This window comes from Canis lupus, chromosome 1, assembly GCF_003254725.2.
Source record: "Canis lupus dingo isolate Sandy chromosome 1, ASM325472v2, whole genome shotgun sequence".
NCBI lineage: Eukaryota > Metazoa > Chordata > Mammalia > Carnivora > Canidae > Canis > Canis lupus.
In genome coordinates this window covers 64,810,339-64,830,399 of record NC_064243.1, presented here as the reverse complement: position 1 = coordinate 64,830,399, position 20,061 = coordinate 64,810,339, and the positions used below count along the sequence as shown (strand labels likewise).

Genomic DNA, 20,061 nt, shown 5'->3' with positions numbered 1-20,061 from the left:
AAATTATCTTAGCATAATTATTTTTGAGGTTAAAAAAATCTTAAAACACTCACAGGCTCTCCCTCTCCTCTCTCTTATTAGCTTACTTATTACATGAATCACACTGACCCAATTCAGTTTGGATTTAACATTTATGCATGACTTGGCAACTTCTACACAATTCCTGCCATTTAATTTCACTTCCATCTTATTTAAAAAGTTGGATAATAAGAAATCAATCACCGTAAAACATTTCAGATTGGATCATAAGGAATTGGGGGAAAAAGATGTTTCAATATGAACAAGAATCATTGGTTCTTTCCAAGAAAAGAAATAACCTCTTAGTATTCAGGAAAAAAAGACCACTGCATTTTTCACATAGAACGGCACCCAAATCTATGGAAATAATCACATCCAGTCTCTAAAAAAGTACTAGGAACTGTCTCAAGAGCTCCCCATAGCTTCTCAAGGTAAAGTCCCACTCTCACTTACCTAGAACTAGCCAGATATATGCCAGGTCCTATGCCCTCAGTAAGTGTTCAAACACGAGCTAGTTACTTAATGCCCCACAATGACCCATTTTCAAAATTAAGAAACTACGTTTCAAATGGATAAAGAATCTCATCCCAAAGCACACTATTCCTAGGGATTCTCATTCATCGCTTCCTGATTCTATGACTCATTATTCCACCGGCCAGGGCACCAGGGCAGCCCAAGACTCCACATGGCCTCCAGGGCAGGGCCCGACATGGTCTTCCTCTCAATACCCCAGAGAGCTGCGAGCACAGGCTTGTGCAAAGTAAAGGGGCAAAAAATAAATGCTTGTCACCACCACAGACCTTCTTGTTTAGTCTTTCAATTTAGGATTTACTTCCAGGTAAATTATCTCTTTAGGAGCAACACTGCTATTTTTACAGACATAAAACTATATAGATTCATAACTGAGTTATAAAAAACAAAAAACATTTAGTGAAATTCTCTGCCCCCCCCCCCAAAAAAAAAGGTTGAGTAAAGGAAACAAAGTATATGCAGATGAGTACATTACTGTGAACACAACAACGGAGTATAGCAAAATTTGAAGCAGTCAAGGCTCTAAATCATCTGGCTAATGTGGTTCACAATCACTTTCAGAATGGTGGGTAGGCTGGGTCTAATGGTCTAATACTCAACTGGTGGTTCTCCTTGTGAGGTTATTTTGTCCCGCAGACAACTTCTTCCTGCAGGTGACACCTGGGGACCCTTGGATGTCACAGCTGGCATCTCATGGGCAGAGGCCACAGATGCTAATAAACATCCTATAATGCAAATGACATCCCCTCAAAATGTCAATAGTGCCAAAGTTGAGAAACCCTATACAAGATGATTAATGTAAGGTGAAACTATCCTCTGCTGTCCTCATGTTTGAATTAGCATCAAGAGTGAGAGGAGGAGAAGCCTGCATGTCAGGTCCCAGGTTCTGGACAAGGCAAATCGCCCAAGCAGACTATTGTCATCTTCAGTTGACTCAAGGGAAGCGTGTGATTCTGCAAGCTGCAAGGGAGACTGGGAGGGCTTAATGCCGACAGGCGCCTAATCCTTAGTGAACGGGCACACATCTCAAGTAGCAGTGTACAGGTGTGCAAGAAGAAACCACCAGCTTTCCTGGATCCACAGTGGTCAGATCTGCAATTTCCACCCAGTTAAATAAAACTATTATTGCGTGTATTTGGGTAGTTTTGTATCTAAAATTTAATAACAAGGATTGCGGCGGGGAGGGGAACCCAAACAAAGAGGATAAATAGAGACTGCTGCTTCCCATCATTGCTTTCCCTGCCTCTAGCCCTCTCCATTTTCTTACTCGGTAGACTATTCATTAGGTGATGGCATCGTGGAAGCCATAAAGCACGTTGTAAATGAAGGGAGTATTTCGGTAGAGTTGATTTCTTAGTAATAATAACAAAAGGGGGAAAAAACAAACATGTTTTAAAAATACTAGGAACGGTGAAACACATCTGTGAAGTCACATCAACATCAGAATATTAACCTCCTGCAACAAGGAGCTTCAATGTACTGGAGGAACCAAAGAGATCTCCAATGAGAGTAAGTTGCCACATTTGGAAGGTCTATGAGAGGACACTTTAACCTTGAAAGGGAGCCACTGCTAGGATGACCTCCCTCTGCTCCTGAAACTCCAATGGATGCACAGATCCATTAAATAGAAAAGCAAGTAGAAATGCTCAGTTGGATGTAGCAAGGGAATCTGGAAATGATCATCAGAGTGAGGAAAGCATTGCACACCACGTCTTAGATCCTTAAGGACTTTGCTGAGCCTGAAGTCTCAAGGATTTTCACAAGTTGGAAATAAAAACCATCTTTTCTTATTTCTCACTATGTACTTGGGAGTTCTAGGTGGGAATTAACTATAGAACTGCTCCGTCCTTCTCAGTCTTAAACTAAAATGTGGCTTCCTGTAGGGTAGGTAGACAGGGAAATACACAAAAGAACAATTAAAACAAAAATTTCCTAACATGTATTCAAAGAAATCCATCAGTAACACAGTGAGATATAACACATAATTAGTTTAAGAAAGAAAACTAAGTCCATCAGGTTAGCCAAAGACAACAGTCATAGAAACTATAAAATATACTATAAAGGAATTCAAAAAGTGTCCGACTCTAAAAAGGCCACAAGGGCCTTCTTCTTTTTTTCCCCTGGGAAGTAAATAAACAAGCCTTTAATACAGCTCAGTTAGGTAAAATACTGTACACTGCAAAAGATCCAGAAAACTAGAGCTTCAAGTCATGTTTTAAAAAAGCCATTAAGCTTAATTGAAAAACCAAGTATAGAGTACAAAACAGCAACAAGGGCCATGGTGATCCCATGCCTGGGTGGCTCAGTCAGTTGAGCACAGGACTTTGAATTTTGGCTAAGGTCATGGTCTCAGAGTCCTGAGATCGAGTTCCGAGTTGGGCTCTCTGCTGGGCATGGAGCCTGCTTGAGATTCTCTCCCTCTTCCTCTGCACTGCCCCCCTAAATAAATAAATAAATAAATAAATAAATAAATAAATAAATAAATAAATAACCCACAAAAACCATCTGTATAAGAGACCAAAGAGAAGTATTTCAGCATTACAGATTTCTTCTGGATTAAAAAATGACAGTAATATAGTAACTATATGTGTGGGATTGCTGCACTTATTCTACAAGAGTCCTTGGTACACACAGCTTCATTAAAGGCAATAAAATAGGAAAAAAACCTCCCAAATTTCCTTAGATCATAAACAATACATTTACCCAAAGAAAAAAAATGATACATATCATAGGCAATTTTTCTAGTGGGCCCTGAATAGTCCACATCCCCTTGCAACATGGCTGAATGTTTCAGTGCTTTGTTTTCCTCATCTATCAAATCAGGAGTTGACCTAAATCTCTAAGGTTTTGTTGAGCGTGACATTTGACTTTAGAACTCTGCTTCTAATAGATGTTCAGAAATTTACATTGCTCCTATTGAGACATTTTAAAATAATAACAGACATGCTTTTTCTTTTTTATCTCCTCAATATCCCGAAAGTTTCAATGAAACACCATGGGAGTTGCAGGTATGGCCAGAAAAATAAAATACATAAACACAAAAGTTATGTCGAATGTCCATGTTAACATGAGTTTTTACCTAAGACAGGGAACCGTTATTGGCAAATTAATTAATTAAAATCCTATTAACTATTTTTCATGTTAAACTATAATTTATTAAAACAGGAAAACTCCCTTGATGAGAATTATTCTGGATACTCATCAACCAGAAGGTGTGCCTTTGCTTGGAATTTAATTTTGCTTTATTAACAGTTCATGCTTAAGGGAGCTCGCTGAGTTTGCCTTTGGCAGGTATATATTTGGTCTTAGCCAAGAGATCTGCCCAGATGATAATGTTTTTTGTTTTGTTTTGAAGATTTTATTTATTTATTCATGAGAGACATACACACAGAGAGGCAGAGACACAGGCAGGGGGAGAAGCAGGCTCCAGGCAGGGAGCCTGACATGGGACTTGATTCTGGGACTCCAGGATCACGCCCTGGGCCGAAGGCAGGCGCTAAACCGCTGAGCCACCCAGGGGTCCCTCAATAATGTTAATGACTAGGTAGAAAGAGGGAAAAAATGTGATTTTTACAATCCTGAAAATTTTTTATTCTCCTACATAAACAAAAGGAAAACATTTAATTTTTTGCCCTAAAAATAGTGTCTCCTAATTATTTTTTATTACAAAGACATCCATAATGATGTACTGCTAAAAAATGTCTGTGTCATTATCCCTGCTATCCTAGACTCAAATAACATAATTTCTTCTTTGGCAATTTAAAAATACAAATCTCTCCAGAGTTGTACCAACCCTCAAACCCACCTGGAGTGGACCCTTTAACACTTTTCATGCTGCTGAGTCAGACACTCCCCACTTAAGGCCAAAGCAACCTTGAGTTCCCTAAGTTAATAAGCACTTTAACAGTTACAACCACACCTCTCTACTGCCCCTAAAGAGGTTTAGATATGCCCTAGGGTATTCTTTCATTCTTAACAGAATTACACTTCCAAGGACCAGCACTGGAGAATATCTAAATCTTCCTTCACTTACAATTCAACTGTGGAGAAAGTCATTAAAAGGTTTCAGGACCCAGTACTTAGGATGACCTCAGGCTGGCTAAATCGAAACCACTCAGTAGCAGAAAACTACTCAAAAAATATCCTTCAAGAAATTCTAAAAGATACAACTAAGAGGAATCTCTTATTCAAGAATAAGAGTAACGATTTTAAATTTTTAAAAAAAATCAAGGTATAATTAGGATCGAATGGACCAACATTTTCCATTTTAGCCCATGCTTACCTCTCCCGAGGAACAGCAAACCAGTACTCTGGCTGCTTTCTTCGTTTGCCATACTGCTGGACCATGGCTGCAGTGTGAGTGGCAAAGGATTTTCTCATTGGTTTTCCTACTTTAATGCACAGAAACATGGGTGGAGTCTTGCTTTTCTCCTCTTTTGAAGGAAGTATATCTGAATCACACATGAAGAAAATCTTCCTCAATATTGACAATATTGGTGAAAGTAAAACCTTTGGACTTAAACAAAGAAGAGCACCCGATCCCCTCTTAGTGACAGAAAATCAACACATTTTGACAAAACACCATCCAATTAGAACTAATTACATTTTTCAGACCTCCTTTAGCAACAAAGGAAAAAGCTTTGCATGTTTGAGTCTGTTTTGCATCACATAAGATGTCATGTGCTGGGAATAAGCCATAAAAACCAACACGACGTGATAGTTTGCAAGAATACACATCAATGAATGATACCGAAGACCCAATTACACCATAAGACAATTTAACTTAGAACAGAAAGATTTTCAAAAACATTTCAAACTCCTTCAGATTTAGAAATTCAAAGTGAAAGGGAAAGTTACTTGAAATAAAAAAACAACAACACTACTTTCAAACAAGAAATCTATGTCACAGTTCAAGTTCCAAAATAGATACCATACAATGCTAATTTTTTTCTCAATTAACGTATCAGTAAAGATACACTCTATTTCAAAAACACTGTTTTCAAACAATTGCTCTAATTTTGCTTGTATCTGTACGTTTCAGAAAGCCAACTCTACGACAGAATAACTAAAGTAAAGTGGCTTACCTTCAATGGGTACCTGAATTCTCTTTAGTAGCCACAACTGAATTTCAGACTTATTATCCATTTGCGCGCCCTGGCAGCTGTTGTCCAGAGTAGATTCTGAAGAGGTGTTTAAAGACCCTTTATCCGTATTTTCTTCTGTAGAAGAGGCCAGTTGCAGTGGGAGGGACACTCTCTCTTTGACCCAGGTTTTCTCTGGCTCCTTACTGCCCTCAGTTGGAGGAACACGTACCTGGGGGAGAGAACTACTAAGGGTGATATCTATTCCCAGTGGTTCAGTGCTTTTGCCATCACTTAATTCTTCCTTCTGCAAGTTGTCAGGTAACTGTGACCCTTCTTTGTTCTTATTAAGGTAATATTCAATGAGTTTAACTTTATCTAGATCTTCATGTATGTTCAGTGTGTTTTCTACCTGGCTTTCTGGGGAACCAGACTGCTTGTCCACCTCTGGCATCGTATCTTGCTTCTCACGGGTTTCTAAATCCAGGGCCCCCTTCAGTTCAGCATCATTATCTGTTCCTGAAAAGTTCAGGGCTGACTGCACCTGCACTTCTGTAGCAGAACTAATGATATGGGACTTAGCCTTCCTTAGCTCTTTTGGGTCAAGAGAAAGGCACTCCTTTGAGGTGTCTCTTTTGTCCATTCCACTATCAGTTTGAGAAGAAAGTTCTTCCAAGTCAACAAAGTCATCATCTTCCCCTAAAAGGGAATTCTCTTTGGCTATGGATTCAAATGCAGCACGAGTGTCAGAAGGTTCCTTGCTGACCGTAGTCACTGTGGTAGACTCACTGGCTGCCTCTGTAGAAGATTCTGGTGTCTTTAACTTTCCTGACAGAGGGCTATCTGAGGGCTTCATGTGTGTGTATTCTGTTGACTTCTCCAAAAGTCTTGTTGATTTGGAATCTGAAGCCATGGTTCTCTCCCCATTCTGCTGCCGTTTTTCCTTGTTGAGAGATTTGAACTTACTGAATGGGTTGATGTCTTTTTCTGAAGCCAGGTCTTCCCATTCTCCAGGCCTGTACAGAGGACAAAGATCCTGAGGTAGGTCACTGTCGGGGGAAAAATGGTGGGTGCACATGGAATGTTAAAAACAAAACCAAAAACAAAATGGAGGAAAGGCAAAAATTAAAACAAAACCCAACCAAAAACTAAAACATAAACGTACTGCAACTTAAACTGATGTCTAAATGATTTCAGAATAAGGAAATGAAATCAAGAAACTGACTTCAAAATGAAACATAAATGAACTACAAGAAGGGGCAAAACAAGAAAGCATGAGAGTTGCATATCCTACTAGAAGGACATGAATGATTTTTGAAGTCATTTATGAACATGGAGATGTCACCCACCAGATTTTTAATGATGGAACAATGTTTCTGATATTCATGAATAAAAGGACAAAGGGAAATAAATGTTTTAGCATGATGACCTAAATTCTTTAAATATTCAAAGCTGTTCCTTTTTTATAAAATAGTATATATAAACCAACATTATTTCTGAATGGCTCAATGACTGAGTAGCTATTCATTTAACTTGTATAAATTACCAGTCCTGAACCCTAATTTTGAGTTTCCTCACTTAGGACCTGATGTTTCCAATACCAGACATCCTTCTACTCCTGAGGGAGATGCGAGAAGCTTCCACTGTTATTGTGGATATATGGCACCTGCTCCATTTTACACTTTAAAATTTACAGAAAAGTAAATCAAGTAAGCTCTTACAATACTAAGGTTAAAAGTCTTAATTTCTTAACTCATAGCAATATCATTTCACTTTATGGCAGTGGGCACTGGTTTATCAGCTGAAACATACTGTCCCTCAACAACAGATGCTTTTCTACCCAGATTTGAATTACACAAAACTATTGGTTAGACATGTTCTCCAAAGTTTAAAATAAATGGTCAAGAGACATCATTTTTAAGCCATGACTGGTAAGATTTTGAGTAACCCGTATTTTCACTTACCTTAGTATTGACACTGGGTTAAAACACAGATATATAAAGACCCTTTATAGATTTCAGAAATAATTTTGTTTTCTAAAAAGGCTAGATAGGACTCAGGTAATACTTTATTACTCATCTTTGAAATCACCAGGGTAAGAAGGTAACAAAGCACCAGGAAATTCTCAAGTTAGAAGACTACCCCCCAAACTTATAAATCACATGCATGGAACATCCATGCTTTCTCCAATGGAAAATAAAAGCCTATATAACTGCTAGGCTCTGACAAATGCTTAAAAAAACTTCTTTCATTCATAGTTCATTTCAATTCAATAAACATTTGCTGAGCCCCTACAAGCCATATGCTAAATGATGATTTTGACAGTGTCTCTGTTCTGCAGGAACCCGTAATATGCAAAAATGTTCTGTCCAATACCAGCATCCCAGGAGATATTAAAGATGCGCCAATCCTAGAGTCAAATAAATCAGCGTAATGTGTCATAATTCCGATTTAGGATCCTGAATTTAATTTGCTATGTTGAAGGTTATATGAAGTCTTATAACAAAGAAACTCAGCATTTCACATACTTGGTTAATAAGCAAAACTTTCTTCCATGAACATCCAAAACCCACTGATCCATCGTCCTTCTCTGCTTAGCTTGCCTCCCACAGAGAGATGTGACTGCACTCTGCTCAGCCTCCTATATTACCCTGTCTACCCCTCCCTTCTTGTTCATCTACCAAGTCTGAGTTTGGATAAATTTAACCATCTGGTTTTTTGTGCTGCAGCCGCCAAGCCCTGCTGGGGCAAAGTACACAGAGGTGTCAACTAGCACTACTGTTAATGTTTTCTAGACTCAGCTAGGCACCTAAAGCTGATCAATAATCCCTTCAGTTGTTCCCTTCCTGTTCTCTGGCTGTGTCAGCTGGACTTACAAAATGTCCTACACAGAAAACACAAAGACTGAAGGTGAGGATGGGGAGATATTACACACACACACACGCACGCACGCACACACACATGCACTCTTAAAAAACAATTTGCAGGCAGCCCAGGTGGCTTAGTGGTTTAGTGTCACCTTCAGCCCAGGGCGTGATCCTGGAGACCCGGGATCGAGTCCCACATCAGGCTTCCTGCATGGAGCCTGCTTCCTCCCTCTACCTGTCTCTGTCTCTCTGTGTCTCAAATAAATAAAATCTTAAAAAAAAAAAAAAAATTTGCAAATTGCAGTCAGATAATTTGTACTTGTTTTACCCTACAACTTTTAGTAATAATGAAATTTTAGGCTTTTTTTTAACTTTTAAACCATCAATGGAATTCTGAAGTCAATGCCAATTTTCCATCAGACTGATCCCACTCACACATTCTCTTTTGCCCAATGGTGCACCTACTGCTCACTAGGCTGCAAAGTCTTCACATGCTTGCATCCAAGGCAGGAATCAGTACACAATTCTGAAATAAACTGAACACAGTAGGAGCCAATGCTTAACTCTCCTTCCCCCCCGCCCGCCCCCGCCATCTATAGCATTACCCTGGACCCCAGATCGCTAAACACAATCTCACGATGAGAGAAATCTTTCTGTAAAGATGTACCTTCCTTTTCTATTATTAAAAAGAGTGCTTAACATCCTGACCTAAAGATGTGCAATCGTATTCCTCCACAAGAAGCCACCATCAGGCAAGAAGTGCCCCCTTTCCCCAGCCATCCACTTCTAAACTTAACTACATCCTTCCTCATTCTCATCTTCTTTCTTCCTGTCACAGAGAACCTAATGTTCATTCCTTATTTCCAGAACTAACACCTCGCATCCTCTTCTCTGCCTCCACCTGAGACTCCCAGGCAGCTGGACGCTGCCTCACAAGTGTCCTCCTGGGACGCTGTGTGCACTTCCACGCGTGCGGTGCACTTAGGCACCACTTCTCCATCTGTCTACTGCACCCAGGAGACTGCATGTTCCTCAAGGGCAGAGGCCGAGACCCCCTCGTCGTCATCTCCCTGCCACACAGGAGCATGCACTAAGATGAAGTGGAAGCCTCAACTGCATGGGCAACAAGATGTCCCAAGGACGATGAACAGGGTTTCAGAGATGAATGCAAGGTTCACATAATAACAGCTTAGAGTTTGCAGGTATCAGCCTATTTTTTAAGAGTCCTGCTGTATCAATATGTTTAGTTCTTAAAATAGCCCTACAGGCTGAAGAATCCTACTCATTCCATTTAACAGATGAGAAAACTGAGGCTTGGAACTGAGTAACTCAGGCAGGCCATGGAGCCGTGAGTGGCAGACCCAGGGAAACCCAGGCCGCGGGGCTCCAGACCCAGGCATCATGCAGAACCGCCTGGCCTGCCACACCACCTCAACACCTCTCACTTGGATCCTTCTGGCAGAATTTAGACACTACCTCAGTGCCCGTGCTCGGTGCTAGCTTCAGTGGCTTGGAGCAGGAGGAGGGCCGAGGGGTCAGACGCCGAGGACTGTGAGTCCAGGGAAACCTGCTGGTGTGCACCTCTAAGGGTGCTGTGTCTGGGTTAGGTCTCTAATTATCTCCTTTTCCTAAGTCGCAAGGGCGAGTTTCCCTCTGCACAGTTAGGACCACTGCTTTCCCTCTACCTCCCTATCACTAAGGGTTTCTGAAGATTTTTACTTCTACCAGACATGGAGAAATAGGAACACTGACAAAGGGACAGTAAGAATCCAAGTATCCCCTTAAATGGATTCCCTCAGCTTTCTTAACCCTCTTTCTCTTTTTTTTCATAGGGAGCTTCCTCCTTCTCTCCCTACTTTTTCCAAAAAAAAAAAAAAACAAAAAACAAAAAACACCTCAGTTTTAGGAGGCAAAAATATTCAAGCCTAAGGTAATATTCATCTATGTTTCAGAAACAAACAGCTACAGGGACAGTGGGCTCCACACTGTCCACCCCGAGCTCTCTCTGTGCAGGATGACTAAGGGAAGATGTGAGTTAGGAGGACTGCCCATGCTAGAGTGTGAATGAGAACAGAACTCTGCTTAACAACTAAATGGAGAGAAAAAAGCTATTCTTTTATTGGTAACCTGACTAAAATTCTTTCAGAGAAACTTCATTTCTTCTTCTATTAATTCATTAAGAACATGCATTGCTTTTCAGAAAAATAAGCCAAAGAAATACCATTTTTATGTGCTGGTGTTCTTGCTTTTCTCCTTTCAATTTTTGTACATTCAACCTTCCCCTTTATCTCCATTTCTTCTCATTTTTCAATTAAAAAAAAAATCTACTGCACAAATCTTTCACCTTCCAATTCACCGCTACACAATCTCTCACTCCTGCCAATGCCCTACCTTTTAACTGCATTTAGTTCTCCAAACACTTTAAGTTTTTTGTTTGTTTAGATTAACAAAGAAATATCTCTTACGATGGCAAGGCATCTTTGATCTTCATGTGGGAAATGTCATTGTAGAGAGCAATGGAAACCACCTCTTCCATGGGACAAATGAGGCCATACTCCTCACAACCATTTTCAATGACCAGGGGGTCAGACTTGTGAGGGTCAAACATGATGTTGTTAGGAGTAACAATCATGACGCCTCCGACCACGCCCTACAGGAGAAAGGGACAAAACAGAATCATGACAAGCAGAAATGCAACCACCACAGTGGCTTTCATGAACTCACATTGCCATTCGGGTGGCCCCGGGGAACTGTGGCATCCTACGCAGCAATTGCATCCCCTTTAAGATGCTAGAGCAACAGGCTGAGGAAATGCAGTGCTGGGCGCTAGGCGGTGAGGCAGAGAAAACAGAGCTGCCTCGCCAGTGCAGACAACCGAGCCTCCTGGCAGAGCTGCTGCCGTAGCACAACTGTAGTGGGATCCTGGGTTGCACGCCTATGTCCACATCCCCCCCTCGTTCACTATAAATTGCGAAGGGCTGTCCCAAGTGCTTTTTCCACTTGAGAACCGGGTGCTTTCTGAGTCGCTCAGCACATGTTCACCATGTGTCCAACAAGTGAGTGCTACTGTGCTACGGTAGCATCTGTCTCAGAGCCATGGTGCCCAACGAGAGCCCTAATATTTTTCTCTAAAATGTTTAGAAAGGCCACATTCAGCAAAATGTGACACAAATAGGGATATGAAATTTTTGCAATCAGAAATGAATATAGTAAACTATGGAAGTTAATAGCAAAATCCAGTAATTTGGAGGGAGCTTCTGTCTGAAGCTTGGTCAGCGTACTATTTTATAGATGGCCACAGGGATATTACCTACCAGAGAACCCGGACACAGAAGATTCCTTGATTCTTTACCTTGGTTCTCTTACTGAGTTAACTGATCATCTTTGTGAGAAATTTTTCATTTTTCAAGAATTACTTATCCTTGGTTGCAGAAGTCATAAATGCATATCAATAATGTATTTTCCTACCATTTGGAACCCGGCATGAAGTCTCTACTATGAACATAGGAATTCACTTTATATATCAACATAACCCCTTCTTCAGAGACTAACAGTTGGATCTGCTCTTTGTAAAACACACCAACCATCTTTTATTATTTATTTATTATTTTATTACTACCCCCCCCTACAGATTAAATTTTATTATTGTTCCTATTTTATAGATGAGGAAAGTGGAGGCTGAGGCAACTCCAATACCATGTCCTTGGTTTCCAAGCTAGTTCCAAGCAGAACTGGATTTTAAATTCACCGAGTCAAACTCCAGCCTTTGCTGTCAAGCATATCCTATCCTATACTGGTTCCCTAGCAATGTTTGGGCCAAGAACTTAAACATGAAATGATAAATCCAAGGCCACAGAGGATCCTATAATAAGTAAGATGCCAGGCATCCAACAGGGGAAAACTAATGGACACTTACATAAAATCTTAAGTTAAACTTTGGGAAAGATATTTTAATGTCTCCTGTCTTGAGTAATTTGGAACCTACTTTAGTTTTCCATTGAGTCCAAGAAAAGGAAACAAAATTACAGTGCTATATACCTTTCCATCAGTGAAGTATCGACAATTCATTTTTAAAAATTTTACCACGCCTGGCTCATCTTCTTCAGAAGTGGATGATAAGACTCTTTCAATGGGTTTTAAGGCCTTTCTTGCTAAGTCAGCATCCTTTAAGAAAGCAAAAATTCCAAAAATCAAATAAAGGATTTTTTTTAAAAACAGATTATTTAAGAAAATCAAGACATTTAAATTCCCCATAAGGAACTTGTTTCTATGTAACTTAAACATGAAAATGAGGCAAATATCCTTCATCCTTTAAAAATGATCACAAATACAGTAAATATCCAAATTAAATTAAGGTTTAAGCAACAACAAATGTGTACATATGGAACCGTAAAAATGGCTCAAATGTTTTTAGAAAATAATCTAAATGAAGGAATTCATATTTAGCTCACAGCTCAAGTTCTCTAGAAAAAAAGAGTAAAAGAAGTACAAATAAAGGATCAGTCTCACGGAGAGTTTAACTTCACACTTTTTACATAAACGAGGTATGCATTTTTGCCTCTGAGACCTTAAACGTGAACAGGTTTCTTTTTGATAAGATGCATTCTCTCAACTAATAACAAATCTCCCATTTGGGGAGATTTCAGATAAAAACCTAAGTGAAAAACAACGTGTAAAATTCTACAACTCAAAAAATATATTTGATAAATACAAACGTGAGCTCATGAATGGCATACATACAGGCAGTTTATCATATTCTGCATCTGATGATGAAGGAGAGACAGTAGCACCAGGACTAGATGATGATAACCTTAGGGTACTGGAAGGAAAGTTGGCATCTGGCACAAAAAGGACCTGCGAATGGGAAAGAAAAGCTGAGTACCAAGAATCAGGCAGGCAACACTAGGCAGTGTTTGGAACAGTTGCTCTTTGTATAGTAACATGCTAAGTACATGGCTTTGCAAAGCTCATAAGTACCTTGGGGCCTTCTAGACTAATCTATGAAACAATACTCAGAAACAGGAATATGTGCAGTGCAAAAGGTATGGGACACATCTATAGATACAGCAGGAGCTCACAGAAGAGGAGAATAAGGTGGGTGAGCACCCTGGGCACATCATATAAAGCAAGTAGGTCCATGAGGAGCTTTGATCAGTATGGGAGATTTAAATAGGGAGGGAAGAAGCTTCAAGGAAGGGTACTAATAGCACAAGGAAAGAGAGGAGAAAGGAGTGTAGTGTGCAGGCCCTGAGTGCTAACACAATAAGATCATTATATCATAAGCTGTACAAAGTAGGATCAATAATCTCAATACTTTCTCTTCTATCACTGTCAGCTTATCTAAAAACAAAAATTAAAATCTCCCGAACTGTTCACAAGAGCCTCCTTCTGCAAAACGTACTGGTTCCTGAGATGTTATTATGATCTTTCCATTCAACATGCTTATATTGAGACAAGTGACATTTTGCCATGTATCATATGCAGTCTTAAAATGAGGACTTCTAATGTCATAAAACATAATTCAGCACTATTCCCATAAAAACCTTTCAATATTGTTAATCACCCTTCCCCATCCTGTCTCTATTTCAACTTTTGCTATTTACATCTCTCCTCAATCCAGAAAAAAATGTGAGGCAACAACAAAAGACACCTTGTGATAAAGGCAGGAAAACCAACATCAAAGAGCAATAAGTAAAATGAGGACTAATGACTCCTGAAACTACATGGTCCAAAATTACCAAAACACTCATTGAGAGGTGGGCCATAAAATGGGTTGGGTTTCCGAAGAAACAACGCAAAGAGATGGACGTCATTAGTCAGCAGAATTCAACTTCCATAAGATAAAAACAAGTCGGTTTCTTCTACGTATTTTCTCATTAAGTCTCCTAAAGAGTATCCCAAGCTGAAACTACTGGTCTTTGATGACACAGAGACAGTTAATGCAATGACCAGTTTTGGAGAATTGTTCTTTATAACATCTTTGGGACGCCTGGGTAGCTCAGTGGTTGAGCGTCTACCTTCGGCTCAGGTCGTGATCCCAGGATCCTGGGATCGAGTCCCACAACAGGCTCCCTGAAGGGAGCCTGTTCTCCCTCTGCCTATGTATCTGCCTGTCTCTGTGTCTCTCGTAAATAAATAAATAAAATATTTAAAAATATATATATTTTAATATTTTATCTATACATCTTCAATGTGGATCATTGGCAAATGCCAAAGTGTAGAGTTCCATAAAAGCAATTTACAGAAGGCTACAATGATATGGTCTTGGCATACAGCTCTTACTTACCTTATGTATCTAGACTAGAGGAATCAAGAGATGACATTTCTTCCAAGCACTTCTCCATTTATATATATATATATATATTTTATCTGAGCTCTTGACAAGTGTTAGGCAATACAGGTTAAGTTCTACTGTCTGGCATGTTCTAAATGTCAAATCAAAGGGATAATTCCTGTGCTTACACAGTTCACTGCAGTGTAAACAGAGGTGACTGTTGGATGCTGGAAAGCTCAGTAAGAACATGGGCTACCTCAACAGGAAAGTCAACCTGGAACATGGGCAAGGGTAAAGTTTACCTCCTGACTTCTGAGAATAACTGAGTCTGCTCCCACACACAGGCAAATGAGGGATTTGAGGTCTTCAAGTTCTTTACCGTGAAACAAACCTGTCATCATTTTAGCTCAGAAATTGTTCTAAGCATGTGCAGCTAAGATACTCAGTGATTATAAAAACAACTTGAGCCATGTATCTGCAAGGTTACTAACTTCTGCATGTGCTCAAGATAACTGCTTGAAAGAGTACATTTTTGTACATGTCCTGAAATCTGATGTAAGCATCCAAACTAACAGCCAAACTCAGGACTTCTAAAGAAATTTCTATGCCTCAGTTATTTAAGCTTTTCTGCTATTGGTTTTGGCCTTTTAAGCAACAAAAAGTCTATAGTAAGATGTTAGTTCAAGAAGTTTCCATTTCCGCTGAGAATGACCTCTTATATGTGGTCACTTGCCCAGTCAGACCAGTTCCCTTTCCTACCTCCTGGGCACCATCAAATCAGTCTCTAGGAGGGTGAGTCTCAAATGTTTTGGTATCAGAGCAGATAAAAGCAGCTTTGAGTTATCAGACCCACTGAGATGAAAGGAATACCTACCCCTTCAGGCACTAAAAGTATTTAAAAATCCTTGAAAACAAAAAGTTATCTATAGTTTTTGAAAGCCCCTCAATTTCACTCTTCTTGATTTCTTTTCTTTGTCAGCAAAATCCTGATTACAGCTGAGTCCTGGGACAGTCAATAGCATGTAACTGTTCAGTTATATAAGAGCTGGACAGCATAGCAAAGGCTCGAAAAGACATCAGGGATATTGTGGCCCAACCCCTAACTTCAGGGATTAGGAAACTGAGATCCAAAAGGGAAACCGAGGACTTGCTCATGTCAAACAGCTACTACAAGGTCAGTCGGAAACAAAGCTTGAGGGCTCCTATTTTTGGCATTTTTTTCCATTATAATTGGCACATTAAAACACTCCTTTTGCTTCCTACTGGCTACTGGACTTTAATTTACCTAGTACTAATATTTTATTTGTGGACATAGTTAAGAAAAAAAAAAAAAAAGAAAGAAATCATTCTAAATTACGTTCCTAGACTCCAGCAGTCTTTAGCCTTGAATTAGTAAATATACATCTAGGTTCTCTGCTATGAGTCAGTGATATATTATGCAGCAATACTCCAGATGATAAGAAATTCCAAAAAGGACAAATCTACTATTAATTTTCCCGGAGATAAAGTTTTATTAGTTTTTGAAGAGTTTTAATGCATATCTCCCCTCCATTAACTGGTACTGGCAGTATGCTAATTCTTCCTTTTGACAAGAGCATAAATATTAAAAGCACCATAACACAGACTGGCCAATTTAGGGCCTGTTGGCTTCATATGCTGCCCTTGAATGAAATGCAAAGAACAATATCACCACTTCCTCAATAAAGTCGTACTTAGAAGTAGCACTATCTATTCTAAAAGAATTAAATATCACTATAATGTAGAGATACAGGAAGATGCTCAAGTAAGTCAACAATGAAACCAGAAGGTACTCATGACAGCCAGACAGTTCCATGGATAGGACTGAAAACCTGTCCTTGGGGAGGATCTCCCAAATGAGTACCTCATTAATATTTATTGGCTAAATGTAGTTTTAAAGTAAAAATACAAGAATATCTTATCAAACATGTGGAACATATTAAAAGAATTTGCTGGTTTAACCAAGAGTGGCAAAATTACACAATTAGTCAATTTCATTCAGTTTAATAAATAAAGTATAAAAAACCCGGGGGAAAAAAATTGTGTGGCTTTTTCTTGATAGTCCTGGTAAATGTCTCTGTTTTTGGCTGGTTGACCATTTCTGTCAGGTATCAAATCAAGATAAAAATGCCAAAATTCTGTCTTATTTATTTATTTAAAGTAGGCTCCATGCTCAGTGTGGAGTCCAACTCGGGGCTTGAACTCACGACCTCTGAGATCAAGACCTGAGCTGAGAGCAAGAGTCAGATGCTCACCTGATTGAGCCACCCCAGGCACTCCAAAATCCTGCTAATTTAAAATCAAATGATGGCCATTATGTATCCCAGGAGTAGAATAAACTGAAATTTGCATTTGTAAATTAAACATTCTAAAAACATTTGAGTTACATTGACGAAAAAGCCAAATTTATCTTCTCCTGATGTCAAAGGGAACATCCACGACATAAACTAATGATAGGTAAGTAAACTGTGTTAACCATTTGCAAAGCCTTCGTCTCTCAACAGTTCCTCAATTCCAGGATGCTTTTAAAATTCTTGATCTAAGGGAAAGGTTGAACCAATGCACATTATCACCAATGTTAATCCCGTGACACTAACAGTGAAGCATCAAAAATGGCAATAAAAGATAAATGCAAAACTTCTAAAAAGTAATATCCAACAAGAAAAGAATTACCTGGCCTGGAACAATAGTATGTGTGAAAAGTTTATTCAGTTCCACTAATTTATTGGGAGTGATGTTAAACTTCAGGGCTATGGAGTTTAGGGTGTCCTGGCTTCCAGCCTAGAATAATCAAACAAACAAGATTCAAAGTATAAAGCAAAAACAAAAAACAAACCTTTCCTTTTAGTAGACAACATTAATCTATTTGTGATATGAGTGAATGAAAAGTAGTTCTATCCAGACTTATTCTGAAAAAGAAAGTGAATACATTCTCAAGTCTTAATAAAACCACGGAAGAGCAAAGTCTTAGATCAATTCATTTCTGAGCTCCCTTATTTTCAAATTTCAGTGTCCACTAATAGATTTCTAAATCTACATTGGCACAACTTAGCTTTGTGTATAGGGAGTTCAGGGAAGGAGAAAAACGTTAGCCATCTGGAGCCGTTACATCAATCACGATAAGACATAAATGTAGCATCAAGTCAGAGACCCTGGGACAGATACTGGAATCATTAAATGTTTAAAACTAAACGGATGCTTGGACATCGACAGTTCTGGAGCAAAATAAGCAATCCGGTAAGTGCTAGCATGGTTCTCTAAACACGATGCTATGAATCACCTTTTATTTTCAATGACAAGTACAAAAAAAAAACTTGTTAAGTAAAACTTACCTCCGTAACCTATAAATCAAACAGGCAGGCAGATCTGCATTACTAACTTGACCACCTATTTATAGGAGTTAACGTGGGGGTTACTATTTACTCTCACTGCATCATTGTTGTGAAGCATCTCCTCGCTAATGCCACGTCTCATTTCTTAGGAGGGGCTTGTGGATAATACTGTTGGATACACACATGGCCTTAAGAGTTAATATGGTTATTAATGATAGTCCAACACTTCTATTTTTTTTTTTTTTTTTTTTTTTTTTTTTTTTTTAGTCCAACACTTCTTGAGTATCTACGATGAGGTAAGGAACTGTGCTAGGTGTTATGGGGATCAAAACATATTGTAGACCATGGCAAAGTGGAATAACCACCCCCAAATCTCTTCTAAAAAGGATTAATTCTATAACCTACAGAGAGATGCCTAGAGATGCTCACAGAACAGGGAGCATGAAATTCCTATGCCGGGCTCTTCTGTATGACTCTAGAAAGGCTTGTAGATAATTTACTATTCCAAAATAAATGCCAGGGAAGAATCAGGGCTTGCTGCTTGCCTTATATAGAGCCTGGCATAGCATCTGAATAATGAGTAGAAAATAAATACACATGAGAAAATCACAACCAGGCAATGGCAACAGCACTTAATTTCTCATTAGAAGTCAGAGAACACTCCTCAACAATGCTACTACAAAGTGAATTAAAACAAATCTATCGCTGAGTGTTTATTTTGTAACAGAGCTGGGATAAATGACACAGCTCCTGGCCTCCAGGAGTTCATGCTGCAGGAGAGAGATGAGCACCTGACACATACCATGCAGGTGTAGTAGTGGACACAGGCATAGCATTAGTCATCTACTGATTCAACAATATAGAAGCCTGTACCCTGCAAGCGCCATAAACACAATGGTGACCAAAAAAGGGTCTCCACGGTACATAAATCAAGGCACAAGACAGACCTTAAAATAACAATCACATTAATGAACCAATAGTGTTAAACTGAGGTAAATTATGTAAAGGAATATGAATCTGTGAAAGAGCACAATGAAGGGATCTGGCTGGACGGTCACAGGAGGTTAAGAGTGAACATGGAGAGTCATGGGAAGAAGATGTCAAGGACAAAGTTCTGGCTTGTAGAAATGTGTGGCTGATAGAGCCGCTGCTTCCTGAAAAAATACCAAGCCTGGAGGTGGACAGATATGATGAGTAGGCAAGTGAATTTGTGGCGATGGAACTCAGAAAGCACGTCTAGGATGTGACCTAAAATTGGCCATCATTGGCATATCAAAGGTAATTCAAGTCATAGGTTTACATGAGAATGCCCGAGGAGAAAATACGGAGGGAAGAGGAATGACGTAGAAAAGATCTTAAGAAGCTTCATTAATTCATGGACACACAAGAGGAGTGCAGCTAAGGGGCAGGATGAGTCAGGGAGAAAGATCATGCAGATCTAGTGGTGCTAACAAATGTTCATACCTCCTGTTTATACTTACAGTATATTCCACGGTACCATGGGGCTTCTGAACCACCATCTTCTTCTCTTTTTTATCGTGTGTTTTGTTTTGATTGTCATCTGAAGAATAAAATGTATGTAAATGAATAATTTCGTTTTCAAGGATTGAGGAAAGGTGATTTATAGTATATATATTTTTTTGATTTATAGTATATTAAAACTAACTTTCGGGGCCCCTGGCTGGCTCAGTCAGTGGAGCATGAGACTCTTGATCTCAGGGTTGTGAGCTGGAGCCCCACACTGGGTATAGAGATTACTTAAAAATAAAATCTTAAAAAAAAAACACAACACATCCACACTGACTTAAAGAAAACAAAAAATACGCTACTAGGAAAATGGACTAAAGGCACAAATAGACCATACTCTTAAAAAAATATTATTCATCAATGAACACCTGAATAAATGATTTATGTTAACAATAATCAAATAGCACAAATAA

The 20,061-nt window shown here is 39.2% G+C and overlaps 1 protein-coding gene across 4 annotated transcripts in view; it reads right to left on the bottom strand.

The window, feature by feature from the left end:
• NCOA7 (nuclear receptor coactivator 7) overlaps positions 1 to 20,061 on the bottom strand; it is a 157,347-nt gene that overhangs the window by 38,833 nt on the left and 98,453 nt on the right. For 3 of the 4 annotated variants that reach the window (XM_035710108.2, XM_025422947.3, XM_035710116.2), the window contains 7 exons: positions 19,603 to 19,682; positions 17,463 to 17,570; positions 13,238 to 13,351; positions 12,536 to 12,661; positions 10,963 to 11,147; positions 5,634 to 6,679; positions 4,832 to 5,000 (listed from right to left, as the gene is read on the bottom strand). In XM_035710108.2, coding sequence (XP_035566001.1) covers positions 4,832 to 5,000; positions 5,634 to 6,679; positions 10,963 to 11,147; positions 12,536 to 12,661; positions 13,238 to 13,351; positions 17,463 to 17,570; positions 19,603 to 19,682 — 1,828 coding nt within the window. The remainder of the gene's footprint in view (positions 1 to 4,831; positions 5,001 to 5,633; positions 6,680 to 10,962; positions 11,148 to 12,535; positions 12,662 to 13,237; positions 13,352 to 17,462; positions 17,571 to 19,602; positions 19,683 to 20,061) is intronic. The other variant, XM_025422949.3, reaches the window with a different exon arrangement.